At 48.1% G+C, this 17,186-nt stretch overlaps 2 protein-coding genes across 2 annotated transcripts in view; one reads left to right on the forward strand and one right to left on the reverse strand.

Moving 5' to 3' along the window:
* The window catches only part of LOC143955747 (uncharacterized), a 132,681-nt gene that overhangs the window by 42,402 nt on the left and 73,093 nt on the right, over positions 1-17,186 (reverse strand). The window lies entirely within an intron of this gene.
* LOC143955465 (uncharacterized) overlaps positions 10,181-17,186 on the forward strand; it is a 230,834-nt gene continuing 223,828 nt past the window's right edge. The window contains exons 1-2 of the mRNA XM_077465508.1: positions 10,181-11,091; positions 11,210-11,307. Of these exons, the coding sequence (XP_077321634.1) occupies positions 11,007-11,091; positions 11,210-11,307 (183 nt within the window). The 5' untranslated portion in view covers positions 10,181-11,006. The remainder of the gene's footprint in view (positions 11,092-11,209; positions 11,308-17,186) is intronic.

Here is a 17,186-nt window from a genome sequence, read left to right on the forward strand (position 1 = left end):
TTGTCCTTAATATGACATTTTATGTTTTGGTTTAGTCACCTAGGTTTAACCGTTGTTCTTCTATAGTTATCTCTTGGAATGCACTCGGTGATACTTTTATTTAATCTGTTTCTAAAGCATTCCCATTTTTTCCTCCGTGTTCAATGTTTCAAGGATTTGGTGCCACTTAATATCATGTAGCATTGAGTGCAGTTTAGAAAAGTTGGCTCTTTTGAAATGTAGTGTTCCCAATAGAGCTGCACCATCCCTATTAAGGTACAGCCTGTCCTTACTCAAAGGCTGGTAACCAACTGAGAAGTCAGCCCAGTTCTCCAGGAATCCGAACCCCTCCTTCCTACACCAGTTCCTCAGCTACTTGTACATTTTCCCTAAGCTGCCTCTCTGGTGTGGCTCGAGGCACAGGTAGTATTTCTGAAAAAACTACCTTTGGAGGTCCTGTTCCTCAATCTATTCCCTAAGTCCCTGAAATCACTTTTAGGACTCTCCACCTTCCTCTTACTTTGTCATTGGCGCCAACGTGTACCATGACTGCTGTGTGCTCTCCAGCCCCACCCAATAATCTGTCCACCCGATCTGTGATGTGCCGAACACGAGTGCCCGGTAAACAACATACTGTTCAGTGACCACAGTCTTTGTAACAGATTGTCCTCTCTGTCCTTCTAATAATTGAGTCCCCTACTACCAGATCAGCTCCCTAGCAAACAGAAGCGAGCTGAAGACCACTCATCAACTTCCACCTGCAGTGCTTCAAGTAGAGCCCCCCCCCCCCCAACAAAAAAATTAAAAGTCAGTAGCTACAAATACTACTTTGACAAATGCGACTTTGACAAAGCACTTGCGTGCGAAACGCGTTGTCACGGCAAACAAGAAGCTGGTCCCCGAGCCTAGCCATTCACCACAGCCTCCACCAGCGCCACACGCCATCCATGTCAGCCGACCCCACTCCTCCTTCTTTCCGGCTTCTACAACTGGACCAGGGCATCCCCACCCACACCTGGGAGCAGCCACCACACACCTGTCTCGCACCACCAGGAGAGAGCATTGTCACATCCATCCACGGATCGCAGTTTCACCCCATCCCCTGTTAGCACACCAGCTGGTCCTGCGCTCTGACACCTGGAGTATGGAGATCTGCTCATCCGTGGACCACTACCTTCTCCCCCTCCATCACCAGCACGCCCAGCTGCCTACAGCACGCCGGTGATCGGGCCCCTCGTCCGGCTCAGCGCAGTGGGGACACTGGTGCCACCCTGCACCGCCAGGCTACTTCCATCCGTGGATGCCGTCAGTTCCTCCCTGCTCTGGGGACCTCCAGCGATAGCGTAAGCTCTCTCATCTTATTTCCTATCCCTCCCATTATCCTGAGTGTATTAACTTGGATTGTTGAAGCCACACGATCATCATTGAATAAACTGTGTATATTATTGCATTACTGCTACTGAGAAACTTTCATTTTAACCCACTGAGCGCTGGTATCTTTTGTTGTGCTTTGTGTTATCCATATTTCCAGTCATCGTCGGTTTCCAGCTGCACGGGGTTCAGTTCCCATTCTCTACCACATGTGATTCCTTTCACAGCCATACGTGACCACTTTTTAGCGCTGGTGGTGACACCCGCCATTACAAATACTGTAGCTGCTGACTTTTAGTATAAAGACACTTACCTGCCCCTGGATCCATCGATGTCCTCACCCGAGCCGTTTCTACAATCAGCTTCGGTTACAGGCGCCAGCATCTGAAGTAAGGGAATCAGGAAATGAAGCCTTGCAGCTTTACAGCCGGTTTCTTACTGCACATGCGCGTGCCGTGCTGCGCATTGTGAATGGTCCAGTAGTCTTCTGGAACCTGTGATGTGTCCCAGAAGAGGAAGGAGGGGGCGACCTTCCGAATCAGTTTGCCGCAGTGACCAGAGGCAGAAGTGGGTTGCTGTCAAAACTGGGTGCCTGCTCCCCCTCAAAAAGTACCAATGTGGTAGTGGAGGTTGCAAACAAGCAGAACTTCCCCCTTTGGGTGGAGCTCTGCTTTCAGTTTATATAGGCTACTGGGTACCAATACCAATCCTGAGCAAGGACACTAAATTTGTGGAATCTACTTGCTAATGCATGTCTAGCAGTTACCCAGAAGAGAGTCCATCCTTCCTGACACTGTGAATCTTGTTGATTTCAGCAAGTGGCCATACTCGCCATACAGACTGGTCTACAACCGACTGAGCGACCATCTGACCATGGATAAACTTCTTGGTCCCCTTCAGTCCGGATTTTGCCCTCAACGCTCCATGGAAACTGCTCTCCTTAAACTCTCAAATTACCTACTAACGGATAAAACCAGCAGACACTATTCCGTACTACATCTCCTGGATCTCTCTGCTGCCTTTGACACAGTGGACCACCCCCTCCTCCTCATTAAACTCCACTCCTTTGGTCTCCGTGACTGTACTCTTCGCTGGTTCTCATCCTACCTATCCCACCGCTCCTTTAGTGTCACTTACAACTCTACTTCCTCCTCTCCTCTTCCTTTCACTGTTGGGGGTCCCCCAAGGTTCTGTTCTTGGACCTCTCCTTTTCTCAATCTACACCACCTCCTTGGGTCAGTTGATTGCCTCCCATGGCTTTAAATATCATCTCTACGCTGATGACACCCAAATCTATCTCTCCACCTCCCCCAGCTCTCTCCATCTGTCTCCTCGCGCATCGCCAACTTACTAGCAGACATATCGGTCTGGATGTCCCAACACTTCCTCAAACTCAACCTATTCAAAACCAAGCTCGTGATATTTCCTCATTCAGGTGCCGCTTTCGCTGATTTCTCTGTCAACATCAACGGCTCAACTATCAACTTGTCCCCCCACGCTATGGTCCTAGGTGTAATCCTGGACTCTGAACTGACCTTTCGGCCCCACATCCTATCGCTATCCAAAATTTGCCATCTCAACCTCCACAACATCTCCAAGATACGCCCCTTCCTAACCATTGTCACCACAAAGCTTCTAATCTACTCCCTGGTCATCTCCCGCCTCAACCTCTGCAACATCTCCAAGATACGCCCCTTCCTAACCAATGTCACCTCCAAGCTTCTACTCCACTCCCTGGTCATCTCCCTCCTCAACCTCCGCAACATCTCCAAGATACGCGCCTTCCTAACCAATGTCACCACCAAGCTTCTAATCCACTCCTTGGTCATCTCCCGCCTCAACCTCCGCAACATCTCCAAGATACGCCCCTTCCTAACCAATTTCACCACCAAGCTTCTACTCCACTCCCTGGTCGTCTCCCGCCTCAACCTCGGCAACATCTCCAAGATACGTCCCTTCCTAACCAATGTCACCACCAAGCTTCTACTCCACTCCCTGGTCATCACCCGCCTCAACCTCCGCAACATCTCCAAGATACGCCCCTTCCTAACCAATTTCACCACCAAGCTTCTACTCCACTCCCTGGTCATCTCCCGCCTCAACCTCGGCAACATCTCCAAGACATGCCCCTTCCTAACCATTGTCACCACAAAGCTTCTAATCTACTCCCTGGTCATCTCCCGCCTCAACCTCCGCAACATCTCCAAGATACGCCCCTTCCTAACCAATGTCACCACCAAGCTTTTACTCCACTCCCTGGTCATCTCCCGCCTCAACCTCGGCAACATCTCCAAGATACGCCCCTTCCTAACCAATGTCACCACCAAGCTTCTACTCCACTCCCTGGTCATCTCCCGCCTCAACCTCCGCAACATCTCCAAGATACGCGCCTTCCTAACCAATGTCACCACCAAGCTTCTAATCCACTCCTTGGTCATCTCCCGCCTCAACCTCCGCAACATCTCCAAGATACGCCCCTTCCTAACCAATGTCACCACAAAGCTTCTAATCCACTCCCTGGTCATCACCCGCCTCAACCTCGGCAACATCTCCAAGATACGCGCCTTCCTAACCAATGTCACCACCAAGCTTCTACTCCACTCCCTGGTCATCTCCCGCCTCAACCTCCGCAACATCTCCAAGATACGCCCCTTCCTAACCAATGTCACCACCAAGCTTCTACTCCACTCCCTGGTCATCACCCGCCTCAACCTCCGCAACATCTCCAAGATACGCCCCTTCCTAACCAATGTCACCACAAAGCTTCTAATCCACTCCCTGGTCATCACCCGCCTCAACCTCTGCAACATCTCCAAGATACGTCCCTTCCTAACCAATGTCACCACCAAGCTTCTACTCCACTCCCTGGTCATCACCCGCCTCAACCTCCGCAACATCTCCAAGATACGCCCCTTCCTAACCAATGTCACCACCAAGCTTCTAATCCACTCCCTGGTCATCACCCGCCTCAACCTCTGCAACATCTCCAAGATATGCCCCTTCCTAACCAATGTCACCACCAAGCTTCTACTCCACTCCCTGGTCATCACCTGCCTCAACCTCGGCAACATCTCCAAGATACGCCCCTTCCCAACCGATGTCACCACCAAGCTTCTAATCCACTCCCTGGTCATCACCCGCCTCAACCCCCACAACATCTCCAAGATACGCCCCTTCCTAACCAATGTCACCACCAAGCTTCTAATCCACTCCCTGGTCATCACCCGCCTCAACCTCCGCAACATCTCCAAGATACGCCCCTTCCTAACCAATGTCACCACCAAGCTTCTACTCCACTCCCTGGTCATCACCCGCCTTAACCTCCGCAACATCTCCAAGATACGCCCCTTCCTAACCAATGTCACCACCAAGCTTCTACTCCACTCCCTGGTCATCTCCCGCCTCAACCTCCGCAACATCTCCAAGATACGCCCCTTCCTAACCAATGTCACCACCAAGCTTCTAATCCACTCCCTGGTCATCTCCCGCCTTGACTACTGCAACTCCCCCCTCATTGGCTCACCCATAAATAGGCTATGCCCACTTCAGTCCATCATGAATGGTGCTGCCAGGCTCATCCACCTCACAAACCGCTCAGCGTCTGCTATACCCCTCTGCCAATTCCTCCATTGGCTGCTACTCAGCCAACTAATTAAATTCAAGATACTAACTATAACTTACAAAGCCATCCACAACCTGCCCCCAGATACATCATTAACCTAGTCTCAAAATACCAACCTAATTGTTCTCTTCACTCCTTCCAAGGCCTTCTGCTCTCAAACTCCCTTGTCACCTCATCCCACGCTTGCCTTCAGGACTTCTCCAGAGCCTCTCCCATCCTCTGGAATGCTCTACCCAAATCTCTCCGATTTTCTCCTACTTTATCCACTTTCAGACGATCCCTGAAAACTCATCTCTTCAGAGAAGCCTATCTGGCCCCCCACCTAACAACTGTACATTTATCTCCTCCATCAGCACATCCCCCCACAGTTATTACCTCTTGTATCTCTTGACCTTCCCTCTTAGATTGTAAGCTCTAAGGAGCTCTGATTCCTACTGTATTAACCGGCTCCCGAACGGCGCACGCCGATGTACGTCTGCAGAATGGCACGGGCAGGCATATTGGCGTACAGGTATGTCCAATCTTAAATGTTGCTCTGCCATCGCGAGCGCGCCGCCGGTCGGGACTCCCGTGAGTCCGGTCGCGGGTCCCGCGGACTCGATCGCCACGGGCATACCCGCGATCGTCTCACGGGGCGGCTGAATGGAGGAAATGCCGTGTAAACAGCATTTCCCCATTCTGCCTAGCAACTAGTGACGCTGATCTCTGCTCCATGTGATTGGAGCAGAGATCAGTGTTCACTAAATGAAAGCCCAACCCCCCCACAGTTAGTAACACACCCCTAGGAACACTTAACCCCTACACTGCCACCCACTGGTTAACCCCTTCACTGCCAGTGTCATTTACACAGGAATCACTGCATTTATATAGCAGTGATTGCTGTATAAATGACAATGGTCCCAAAAATGTGTAAAAAAATTTCGATGTGCCCGCCGCAATGTCGCAGTCACAATAAAAATCGCTGATCGCCGCCATTACTAGTAAAAAAAAAAAAAAAAAAAAAATTATTAATAAAAATGCCATAAAACTATCCCCTATTTTGTAAACGCTATAAATTTTGCGCAAACCAATCAATAATCGCTTATTGCGATTTTTTTTTACCAAAAATATGTAGAAGAATACGTATCGGCCTAAACTGAGGGAAAAACATCTTTTTTTATATATTTTTGGGGGATATTTATTATAACAAAAAGTAAAAAAATTATGCGTTTTTTTTCAAAATTGTCGCTCTATTTTTGTTTATAGCGCAAAAAATAAAAACCGCAGGGGTGATCAAATACCACCAAAAGAAAGCTCTATTTGTGGGAAAAAAAGGACGTCAATTTTGTTTGGGAGCCACGTCGCCACGACCGCGCAATTGTCAGTTAAATCGTCGCAGTGCCGAATCGCAAAAAGTGGTCTGGTCTTTAACCAGCAAAATGGTCCAGTCTGTAAGTGGTTAAAGTGTATTGTATTTGTAGTCTACCCTCAAGTTGTAAAGTGCAGCGTAAACTGTTGCCGCTATATAAATCCTGTATAATAATAATAATAATAATACAGACTGGGTCTCAAGATCTATGTTTTTTTTTTGCATAAATTTAAAACCCCTGGGAGTTTTACAGTATAGATAAATTGTACTCCGAAGAGAAACTGTCCGTATGAAACATACAAGGGTTCAAACTGTTACTGGGGTGCTATTCACAGCAATTTATAATAAAATCTTGCTATAAACATTATATTCATTTCAGGTATTTACTGTATATAGCGACATTCACATCAGTCCCTGCCCTCAGGGTGCTTCCAAGGTCCCTAACTCCCATACTAGACCTAAATAGACTGGAACCAGTTAACCTACCAACATGTCTTTTGTAGTGTGTGAGGAAACCTGCACAAAGAGGGCATGCAAACTCCATGCAAGTAGTCTTGTGGTTGAGATTTGGACCAACAACTCTAGGCGGGGGGTGGCAAAGGGGCAATTGCCCCCCGGGCTTCTCTGATGCTGCTGCAGACATGCCTAAATGCTTCCTGATTAACAGGAGTAAAAAGTCCCCGCTGGTGTCCTACCAAGTGCAAGATTAGGACTAGGACAGCTCTAGGCAGGGGTGGCAAAAGGGACCAACAACCAACAACTCAAGGCGGCAGGGGTGGCAAAGGGGCAACTGCCCCCTGGGTGGCTCTGATGCTGGTGCAGACATGCTTAAAGGCTTCTGGGTTAAGAGGGGTAAAAAGTCCCCGCCGGTGTCCTACCAAGTGCAAGATTAGGACTAGGACAGCTCTAGGCAGGGGTAGCAAAGGGGACCAACAACCAACAACTCTAGGCAGCAGGGGTGGCAAAGGGGCAATTGCCCCCTGGGCTGCTCTGATGCTGCTGCAGACATGCCTAAATGCTTCCTGGTTAAGAGGGGTAAAAAGTCCCCGCCGGTGTCCTACCAAGTGCAGGATTAGGACTAGGACAAAGCGCAGACCCCCCCCCCCCCCCCCCCACTGCAGGGATGGTATACACCATGTCCGAGCTCTGTGCCCCATGGGAGGCTCTCCCCTGGCCAGCCCCGGCTGAGCCACCCTGGCTCGTTCCTGCAGCCCCTTGGCTGCCCCCTGCCAGCCAGTTCAGGAACCCAGAGTTAGAGCAACAGGGGCTGTCCAGCCCGACTAGCCCGGTGAGCAGAGAGTACCTGGAGTGGAGCTTCTGCCTGAGATGGGGGTCGGGAAGAGGCAAGGAAGAGGGGGAGAGGGAGAGAGGGGTTGAGTTGCTGCACCATGGGCCTCTAGGGTTGTACTTGCCCCCTGGGCCAAAAGCTGGCAGTCAGCCCCTGACTCTAGGTTTGCAAGGCAGAAGAGCCAACCGCTAAGCCAATGTATATTCAAACCCCTCATGGAGATAGTAAAAAGTACATCAACTACTGTATATTGCCTGAGCATCCTTTTTTGAGGATAAGCTTTAATGGATCTATCCTCTTCTTTTGATCCAAGCAAGAAGTATCACAAACAGAACTCCGCCATGTTGTTGCAAGCGCACTAACATGGCTGCAGTCACCTTTATTAATTATACGGGTATACAGTACATAGACACAGCAGGGCTGCAGTTCCTCCAAGCTCCGGCCTGGCTGAGAAAGGCTGGACTAAGCATTCATATATTTCTCTCCCCCTTGATGGGAGTGGAGATGACCCCCATCTATGAGGATATACAGACGTGGCACAAGGCCGTGTGCACACTACGAGACGTTTCTCGGGGGGGCTGCAGTTCCTCTGAGCTCCACAAGGTGGTGATCTCACCTCTACCCAGACAGGAAGTCTCTATGGAAGACAGGAAGTGATGTCAGGTACAGACAGGAAGGAAGCAAAGCAGAGACATCGCTGGAACTGGCAGCAGAGGAGGTAATAAGATCTTATTTTCTATTTACACCCAGTAATCCTCCCGTCATGTTCCGTCCTCTTCCTCCATAGTCACCGTGACGTCTTTTATCTCCTTGAAAGTGACAGATTCGTAGCTCTGCTGAAGCATTAAGGAGACGGTAATGTATAAACGTATTACAAGACAATTTTGTAGTTCAGTTCATAAAAAACCCAACGGGAAATGTTGATGGGCCTGGTGATCTCAAATATCGCTGAGCTGAACGTTACCTGGGTGCGGGTCGAGGTGGGTCGAGTGAACTTTACTGACGTTCAAGTGCTGAATCCCAACCCCTTTGAAGTCAATAGGAGCTGAACGTTAAAACTCTGTTCTGCCCGTCTCCAAGGAACACCATGTGTTTAAATGACTAGTAAACCACCATTCATCTATATCTGACCCTTATCCGAGATGAGGGTCAGGCATAGCTGTTAATGGGGGACCGCATTCAAAGATGCGGAGTTCACCCTCAAAATACATACCGGATCATTATTCTTAATGAGGGTCGGGTATAGATGTCAAGGTGGACCCAAAGCTAATTTTTTTTAAAAAAAATGGGGTCCCCTAAACTCTATAACCTCCCCTCATGGGAATGAGTACGGTGTACATTCATTCAGGGAAAAAAAAACACTTGAGGGGAGGTATCTGGGGGTGCCCTTACTTTCAGAGGGGGTTTCTACATCTGATGAGCCGCCTGCATGAAGATCCCCATAACCACCACGCCTCCAAGACTGGAAGAAAAAAACACAAGTTCAGCGTTATTAGTGGTGTACCCCAAGGTTCAGTATTATTTGTGGTGTACCCCCAAGGTTCAGTGTTATTAGTGGTGTACCCCAAGGTTCAGTGTTATTAGTGGTGTACCCCAAGGTTCAGTATTATTTGTGGTGTACCCCAAGGTTCAGTGTTATTAGTGGTGTACCCCGAGGTTCAGTGTTATTAGTGGTGTACCCCAAGGTTCAGTATTATTTGTGGTGTACCCCCAAGGTTCAGTGTTATTAGTGGTGTACCCCAAGGTTCAGTGTTATTAGTGGTGTACCCCAAGGTTCAGTATTATTTGTGGTGTACCCCCAAGGTTCAGTGTTATTAGTGGTGTACCCCGAGGTTCAGTGTTATTAGTGGTGTACCCCAAGGTTCAGTATTATTTGTGGTGTACCCCCAAGGTTCAGTGTTATTAGTGGTGTACCCCAAGGTTCAGTGTTATTTGTGGTGTACCCCAAGGTTCAGTATTATTTGTGGTGTACCCCAAGGTTCAGTGTTATTAGTGGTGTACCCCGAGGTTCAGTGTTATTAGTGGTGTACCCCAAGGTTCAGTGTTATTTGTGGTGTACCCCAAGGTTCAGTATTATTTGTGGTGTACCCCAAGGTTCAGTGTTATTAGTGGTGTACCCCGAGGTTCAGTGTTATTAGTGGTGTACCCCAAGGTTCAGTATTATTTGTGGTGTACCCTCAAGGTTCAGTGCTATTAGTGGTGTACCCCAAGGTTCAGTATTATTTGTGGTGTACCCCCAAGGTTCAGTGCTATTAGTGGTGTACCCCAAGGTTCAGTATTATTTGTGGTGTACCCCAAGGTTCAGTGTTATTTGTGGTGTACCCCAAGTTTCAGTGTTATTTGTGGTGTACTCCAAGGTTCAGTGTTATTTGTGGTGTACTCCAAGGTTCAGTGTTATTAGTGGTGTACCCCAAGTTTCAGTGTTATTTGTGGTGTACCCCAAGGTTCAGTGTTATTAGTGGTGTACCCCAAGGTTCAGTGTTATTAGTGGTGTACTCCAAGGTTCAATGTTATTATTGATGTTCCTAGGGTTGCCACCTCATCCCTTTAAACCGAACACATATGAATTACTCGGGTTCTGAGACTAATTTAATGCAGATAAGGCACCAAGTGAGTTTCATTACCACTTTAATCAGCCACACAACCCGTGTAATTCATATGTGTTCGGGTTTAAAGGGATGAGGTGGCAACCCTAGGTGTACCCCAAGGTTCAGTGTTGGCGGTGAATGCCAAGGTTCAGTGTTGGCGGTGAATGCCAAGGTTCAGTGTTGGCGGTGAATGCCAAGGTTCAGTGTTGGCGGTGAATGCCAAGGTTCAGTGTTGGCGGTGAATGCCAAGGTTCAGTGTTATCAGGAGTGTACCCCGAGGTTTAATGTTAGCGGTTTACTGAGGTTTACTAATAATATTGATGTATCCCGAGGCTCAGTGTTATTAGTGGTGTACCCCAAGGGTTTGTATTATTAGGTGTGTACCCCAAGGCTCACTGTTATTAGTTGTGAACCCCATGGTTCAGTGCTGTTAGAGATTGACCCCAAGTTTTCAGTTTCATTAGAGATGGCCCTAAGGTCCAGTTTTGTTAGTGGTGTAGCCCATGGTCTAGTACTGTTAGTGGTGTACCTCCAAGGTTTCATGTTTTTCGAGTTGAATCTCAAGGTTCAGCCTTGGAACTTGTGCATGTTAACCTAATTATACAAGACTTAGAGTTTGAAACTAAAATCACCATTTTAGTATTTGTCAGATGACACCAAAGTCCTTTGAGTTGCTGATGGGGAGGTGATCGGTGCCGGGAATTCTGGGACATTATCCAGTAACAGACAAGGGATGTGTCTGGATGGTGACTGTATCATTGTGTGTGTCAGGTTCCTATAAGGTGTCAGGATGTCACTGTCTATTTCTCCATGGAGGAGTGGGAGTATTTAGAAGGACACAAGGATCTCTACAAGGACGTCATGATGGACAATCAGCCGCCCCTCACATCACCGGGTAAGAGGAGACTTTATTGTAAAGGAGAGAGCAGTACGGAGGCTCCACCTAGATCCCCCATCATCTGATAAACACATAGAAACAATGTATTCAGTCAGTGTGTGTGTGTTTCCTACAGATGGATCCAGTAATGGGAACCCACCAGAGACATGTCCCCGTCCTCTGTATTCCCGGGATTCCACACAGGAAGGTCACACCATCCCCCACCATCATCAGGTAGATGAGGAACAATTATTGGTAGCTATGATTTATACACGTGTTTAAATCTATAATAAAACATTTATGGTGACAGACTGGAAGCCTCGAAGATTTTAATATTATTGTTAAAGAAGAGTATAAAGAGGAGGATGAGACGTATGGATTGATAAAGGAATTTTCGGAAGGACACAAGGATATGATGGAGCCACCTAATAAGAGAAACCCACCAGAGAGATGTCCCCGTCCTCTGTATTCCCGGGATTCCACACAGGAAGGTCACACCATCCCCCACCATCATCAGGTAGATGAAGAACAATCACTGATAGTATCATTAGGATCTGTACATTATCTGCATTGTTACCATTGATGTCATTTTTATTATATATTCAGAGTGGAAACCTGAGAGACTTTAAAATTATTATTAAAGAAGAGATAAAAGAGGAGGAGGAGGATGATGAGGATGGGGTGATGGAGGAAGAACACAAAGATCTGTACCAGGACACCATGGTGGAGTCATCCAGATACGGGAACCCCCCAGAGAGATGTCCCCGTCTTCTGTATTCCCGGGATTCCACACAGGAAGATGACAACTATGGACCCCATGATCAGGTTGGTGGGATAGAGAATCAAGAACATGGAAGTGACCTGGTGAGATGATCCATGGACCCTACAAGGTGATATTTTTTTGTTGTTGTCCTTCTCTTGGTTTAGGGTGAAGATCTGATAGATATAAAAGTTGAGGTTAAATCGGAAGAAGAAGAAGAAGAGAGGTATGAGAGGGATGATGAGCAGTCTATGGAGGAGGATGAAATAACGAGGGTAGTTATAGAAGAGGACTCTTCTACAGAGATCAGCACAGGTGGGTCATGAACACCAATTACATTCCTTCACCCATACTTCTCAGCGATTTGATCCAGAGTAGGACTTCCAAATAGGGATGTTATCAGAGGCGCAAGTAAGACTACGCTGCCCCGAGCCCCGAGGCAAATAAAACCTTCCCTTCCCTAGAACACCGTTGCCAACATTCCCAACTGATATTGCAAGTAGTCAACGCCAGTGATGCCACAAAGAGGTTCACCAAACCCAATAGACCTTGGACCATCAAGCCTCACATCCCCCTCCAACTCTTAGCTTCTGCCAATCACCCACCTTATTCCCCCAGTCACAGCGTATTCTTTCCCAGTAAATTCACCCCCCCCCCCAGTCACGACACCCTTTACCCCCCCCCAGTCACGACACCTTTTACCCCAGTCACAGTGAACCTCTTCCCAGTTAATTCAGCCCCCCCCTAAGATTATAGCATCTTCCTCCCACCAACCTGGCTTATAGCAACTACCGTCCACTTGGCCTCCTGGGCTCAATCTTATTCTGGTCCACCATTTCACAGTGCTCCTCTACCACTGACCTCACCTCCTGGTCCCAGCTACTCCCCCATCCCTGCTTACAATGCATCCCTTCCCGGGCCAGTTCACCCTCCACAACATCCTCCAATCATAACGCCTCCCTCCCGCCCAACCATCTTGCCAATTGGCCTCAGCACCTCCCTCCTATTTTGCCCCCCCCCCTCCCCAAGCCTGATGAGCACTGATCGGGATGCACTGATTATCTGTGTACATGTCCCCCTACGACACTGGCCGGTTACCGGTTCTGCTTTCCTCACGCTAGTATGTGAGGAAAGTACAGGCATTTCTGTTTACATTGTGATCAGCTGTGATTGGACACAGCTGATCACATGGTAAAGTTCCTTCTGTGATTGACCCTTAACCCCCGATCTGGGATTGGCTGTGTCAGAAGTTGGAGTACTCGGAATGGTCGGGGGTGGGTAGTGGGGTCCCCCCAGGGTTCTGTGCTGGGACCAATCCTATTTAATTTATTCATAATAATTGGGGGATGATAAGGCACTATATACAAGATTTTAGTAATGAGAACAGTATCATTAGCAGTAATCAGCATGGATTCATGAAGAATCGTTCTTGCCAAACCAATCTACTAACCTTCTATGAGGAGGTGAGTTGCCATCTATATAAAGGAAGGCCCGTAGACATGGTGGATCTAGATAAAGGAAGGCCCGTAGACGTGGTGTATCTAGATAAAGGAAGGTCCGTAGATGTGGTGTATCTGGATAAAGGAAGGCCCGTAGATGTGGTGTATCTGGATAAAGGAAGGCCCGTAGACGTGGTGTATCTGGATAAAGGAAGGCCCGTAGACGTGGTGTATCTAGATAAAGGAAGGCCCATAGACGTGGTGTATCTAGATAAAGGAAGGCCCGTAGACATGGTGTATCTAGATAAAGGAAGGCCCGTAGACGTGGTGTATCTAGATAATGGAAGGCCCATAGACGTGGTATATCTAGATAAAGGAAGGCCCGTAGACGTGGTGTATCTGGATAAAGGAAGGCCCGTAGACGTGGTGTATCTAGATAAAGGAAGGCCTGTAGACGTGGTGTATCTAGATAAAGGAAGGTCCGTAGACGTGGTGTATCTAGATAAAGGAAGGCCCGTAGACGTGGTGTATCTAGATAAAGGAAGGCCCGTAGACGTGGTGTAGCTAGATAAAGGAAGGCCCGCAGACATGGTGTATCTAGATAAAGGAAGGCCCGTAGACATGGTGTATCTAGATAAAGGAAGGCCCGTAGACGTGGTGTATCTGGATAAAGGAAGGCCCGTAGACGTGGTGTATCTAGATAAAGGAAGGCCCGTAGACGTGGTGTATCTAGATAAAGGAAGGCCCGTAGACGTGGTGTAGCTAGATAAAGGAAGGCCCGTAGACGTGGTGTACCTAAATAAAGGAAGGCCCGTAGACGTGGTGTATCTAGATAAGGGAAGGCCCGTAGAGGTGGTGTATCTAGATAAAGGAAGGCCGGTAGACGTGGTGTATCTAGATAAAGGAAGGCCCGTAGACGTGGTGTATCTAGATAAAGGCAGGCCCGTAGACATGGTGTATCTGGATAAGGGAAGGCCCGTAGATGTGGTGTATCTGGATACAGGAAGGCCCGTAGACGTGGTGTATCTGGATACAGGAAGGCCCGTAGACGTGGTATATCTAGATAAAGGAAGGCCCGTAGACGTGGTGTATCTAGATAAAGGAAGGCCCGTAGACGTGGTGTAGCTAGATAAAGGAAGGCCCGTAGACGTGGTGTAGCTAGATAAAGGAAGGCCCGCAGACGTGGTGTATCTAGATAAAGGAAGGCCCGTAGACATGGTGTATCTAGATAAAGGAAGGCCTGTAGACGTGGTGTATCTGGATAAAGGAAGGCCCGTAGACGTGGTGTATCTAGATAAAGGAAGGCCCGTAGACATGGTGATTCTAGATAAAGGAAGGCCCGTAGACGTGGTGTAGCTAGATAAAGGAAGGCCCGTAGACGTGGTGTACCTAAATAAAGGAAGGCCCGTAGACGTGGTGTATCTAGATAAGGGAAGGCCCGTAGAGGTGGTGTATCTAGATAAAGGAAGGCTGGTAGACGTGGTGTATCTAGATAAAGGAAGGCCCGTAGACGTGGTGTATCTAGATAAGGGAAGGCCCGTAGAGGTGGTGTATCTAGATAAAGGAAGGCCGGTAGACGTGGTGTATCTAGATAAAGGAAGGCCCGTAGACGTGGTGTATCTAGATAAAGGCAGGCCCGTAGACATGGTGTATCTGGATAAAGGAAGGCCCGTAGATGTGGTGTATCTAGATAAAGGAAGGCCCGTAGATGTGGTGTATCTACATAAAGGAAAGCCCGTAGATGTGGTGTATCTGGATAAAGGAAGGCCCGTAGACGTGGTGTATCTGGATACAGGAAGGCCCGTAGACGTGGTGTATCTAGATACAGGAAGGCCCGTAGACCTGGTATATCTAGATAAAGGAAGGCCCGTAGACGTGGTGTATCTGGATAAAGAAAGGCCCGTAGACGTGGTATATCTAGATAAAGGAAGGCCCGTAGATGTGGTGTATCTGGATAAAGAAAGGCCCGTAGACGTGGTGTATCTAGATAAAGGAAGCCCCGTAGACGTGGTGTATCTGGATAAAGGAAGGCCCGTAGATGTGGTGTATCTAGATAAAGGAAGACCCATAGACGTGGTGTATCTGGATAAAGGAAGGCCCGTAGATGTGGTAGATCGAGATAAAGGAAGACCCGTAGACGTGGTGTATCTAGATAAAGGAAGGCCCGTAGATGTGGTGTATCTACATAAAGGAAAGCCCGTAGATGTGGTGTATCTGGATAAAGGAAGGCCCGTAGACGTGGTGTATCTGGATAAAGGAAGGCCCGTAGACGTGGTGTATCTAGATACAGGAAGGCCCGTAGACCTGGTATATCTGGATACAGGAAGGCCCGTAGACGTGGTGTATCTAGATACAGGAAGGCCCGTAGACCTGGTATATCTAGATAAAGGAAGGCCCGTAGACGTGGTGTATCTAGATACAGGAAGGCCCGTAGACCTGGTATATCTAGATAAAGGAAGGCCCGTAGACGTGGTGTATCTGGATAAAGAAAGGCCCGTAGACGTGGTGTATCTAGATAAAGGAAGGCCCGTAGACGTGGTGTATCTAGATAAAGGAAGGCCCGTAGACATGGTATATCTAGATAAAGGAAGGCCCGTAGACGTGGTGTATCTAGATAAAGGAAGGCCCGTAGAGGTGGTGTATCTAGATAAAGGAAGGCCCGTAGACGTGGGGTATCTGGATAAAGGAAGGCCCATAGACGTGGTGTATCTAGATAAAGGAAGGCCCGTAGACATGGTGTATCTGGATAAGGGAAGGCCCGTAGACGTGGTAGATCGAGATAAAGGAAGACCCGTAGACGTGGTGTATCTGGATAAAGAAAGGCCCGTAGATATGGTGTATCTGGATAAGGGAAGGCCTTCAGATGTGGTGTATCTAGATAAAGGAAGGCCCGTAGACGTGGTGTATCTGGATTTTGCAAAAGCATTTGACACAATTATCCATAAACGTTAACTGTACAAAATAAGGTCCGTTGGCATGGACCATAGGGTGAGTACATGGATTGAAAACTGGCTACAAGGGCGAGTTCAGAGGGTGGTGATAAATGGGGAGTACTCGGAATGGTCGGGGTGGGTAGTGGGGTCTCCCAGGGTTCTGTGCTGGGACCAATCCTATTTAATTTGTTCATAGATGACCTGGAGGATGGGGATGGGGGAAACAGCTCAATCTCTGTATTTGCGGACGATACTAAGCTAAGCAGGGCAATAACGTCTCCGCAGGATGTGGAAACCTTGCAAGAAGATCTGAACAAATAATGGGGGGAGGGGCAACTACATGGAAAATGAGGATCAATGTAGAAAAATTGAAATAATACACTTGGGTGGCAAAAATATGAATGCAATCTATAGACTGGGGGGAGAACCTCTGGGGGGGATCTAGGATGGAGAAGGACCTGGGGGTCCTAGTAGATGATGGGCTCAGCAATGCCAAGCTGCTGCTAACAAAGCAAACAGAATATTGGCATTAAAAAGGGGATCAACTCCAGAGATAAAAGGATAATTCTCCCCTCTACAAGACTCTGGTCCGGCCGCACCTGGAGTATACTGTCCAGTTCTGGGCACCAGTCCTCAGGAAGGATGTACTGGAAATGGAGCGACTACAAAGAAGGGCAACAAAGCTAATAAAGGGTCTGGAGGATATTAGTTATGAGGAAAGATTGTGAGCTCTGAACTTATTCTCTCTGGAGAAGAGACGCTTGAGAGGGGATATGATTTCAATGTACAAATACCGGACTGGTGACCCCACAATATATAAATACCGGACTGGTGACCCCACAATATATAAATACCGGACTGGTGACCCCACAATATATAAATACCGGACTGGTGACCCCACAATAGGGAGAAAACTTTTTCACAGAAGGGAGTTTAACAAGACTCGTGGCCACTCATTAAAATTAGAAGAAAAGAGCTTTA

Source organism: Lithobates pipiens, unplaced genomic scaffold (assembly GCF_037356315.1).
Source record: "Lithobates pipiens isolate NorthernLeopardFrog02 unplaced genomic scaffold, aLitPip1_a1.2 Scaffold_35, whole genome shotgun sequence".
NCBI lineage: Eukaryota > Metazoa > Chordata > Amphibia > Anura > Ranidae > Lithobates > Lithobates pipiens.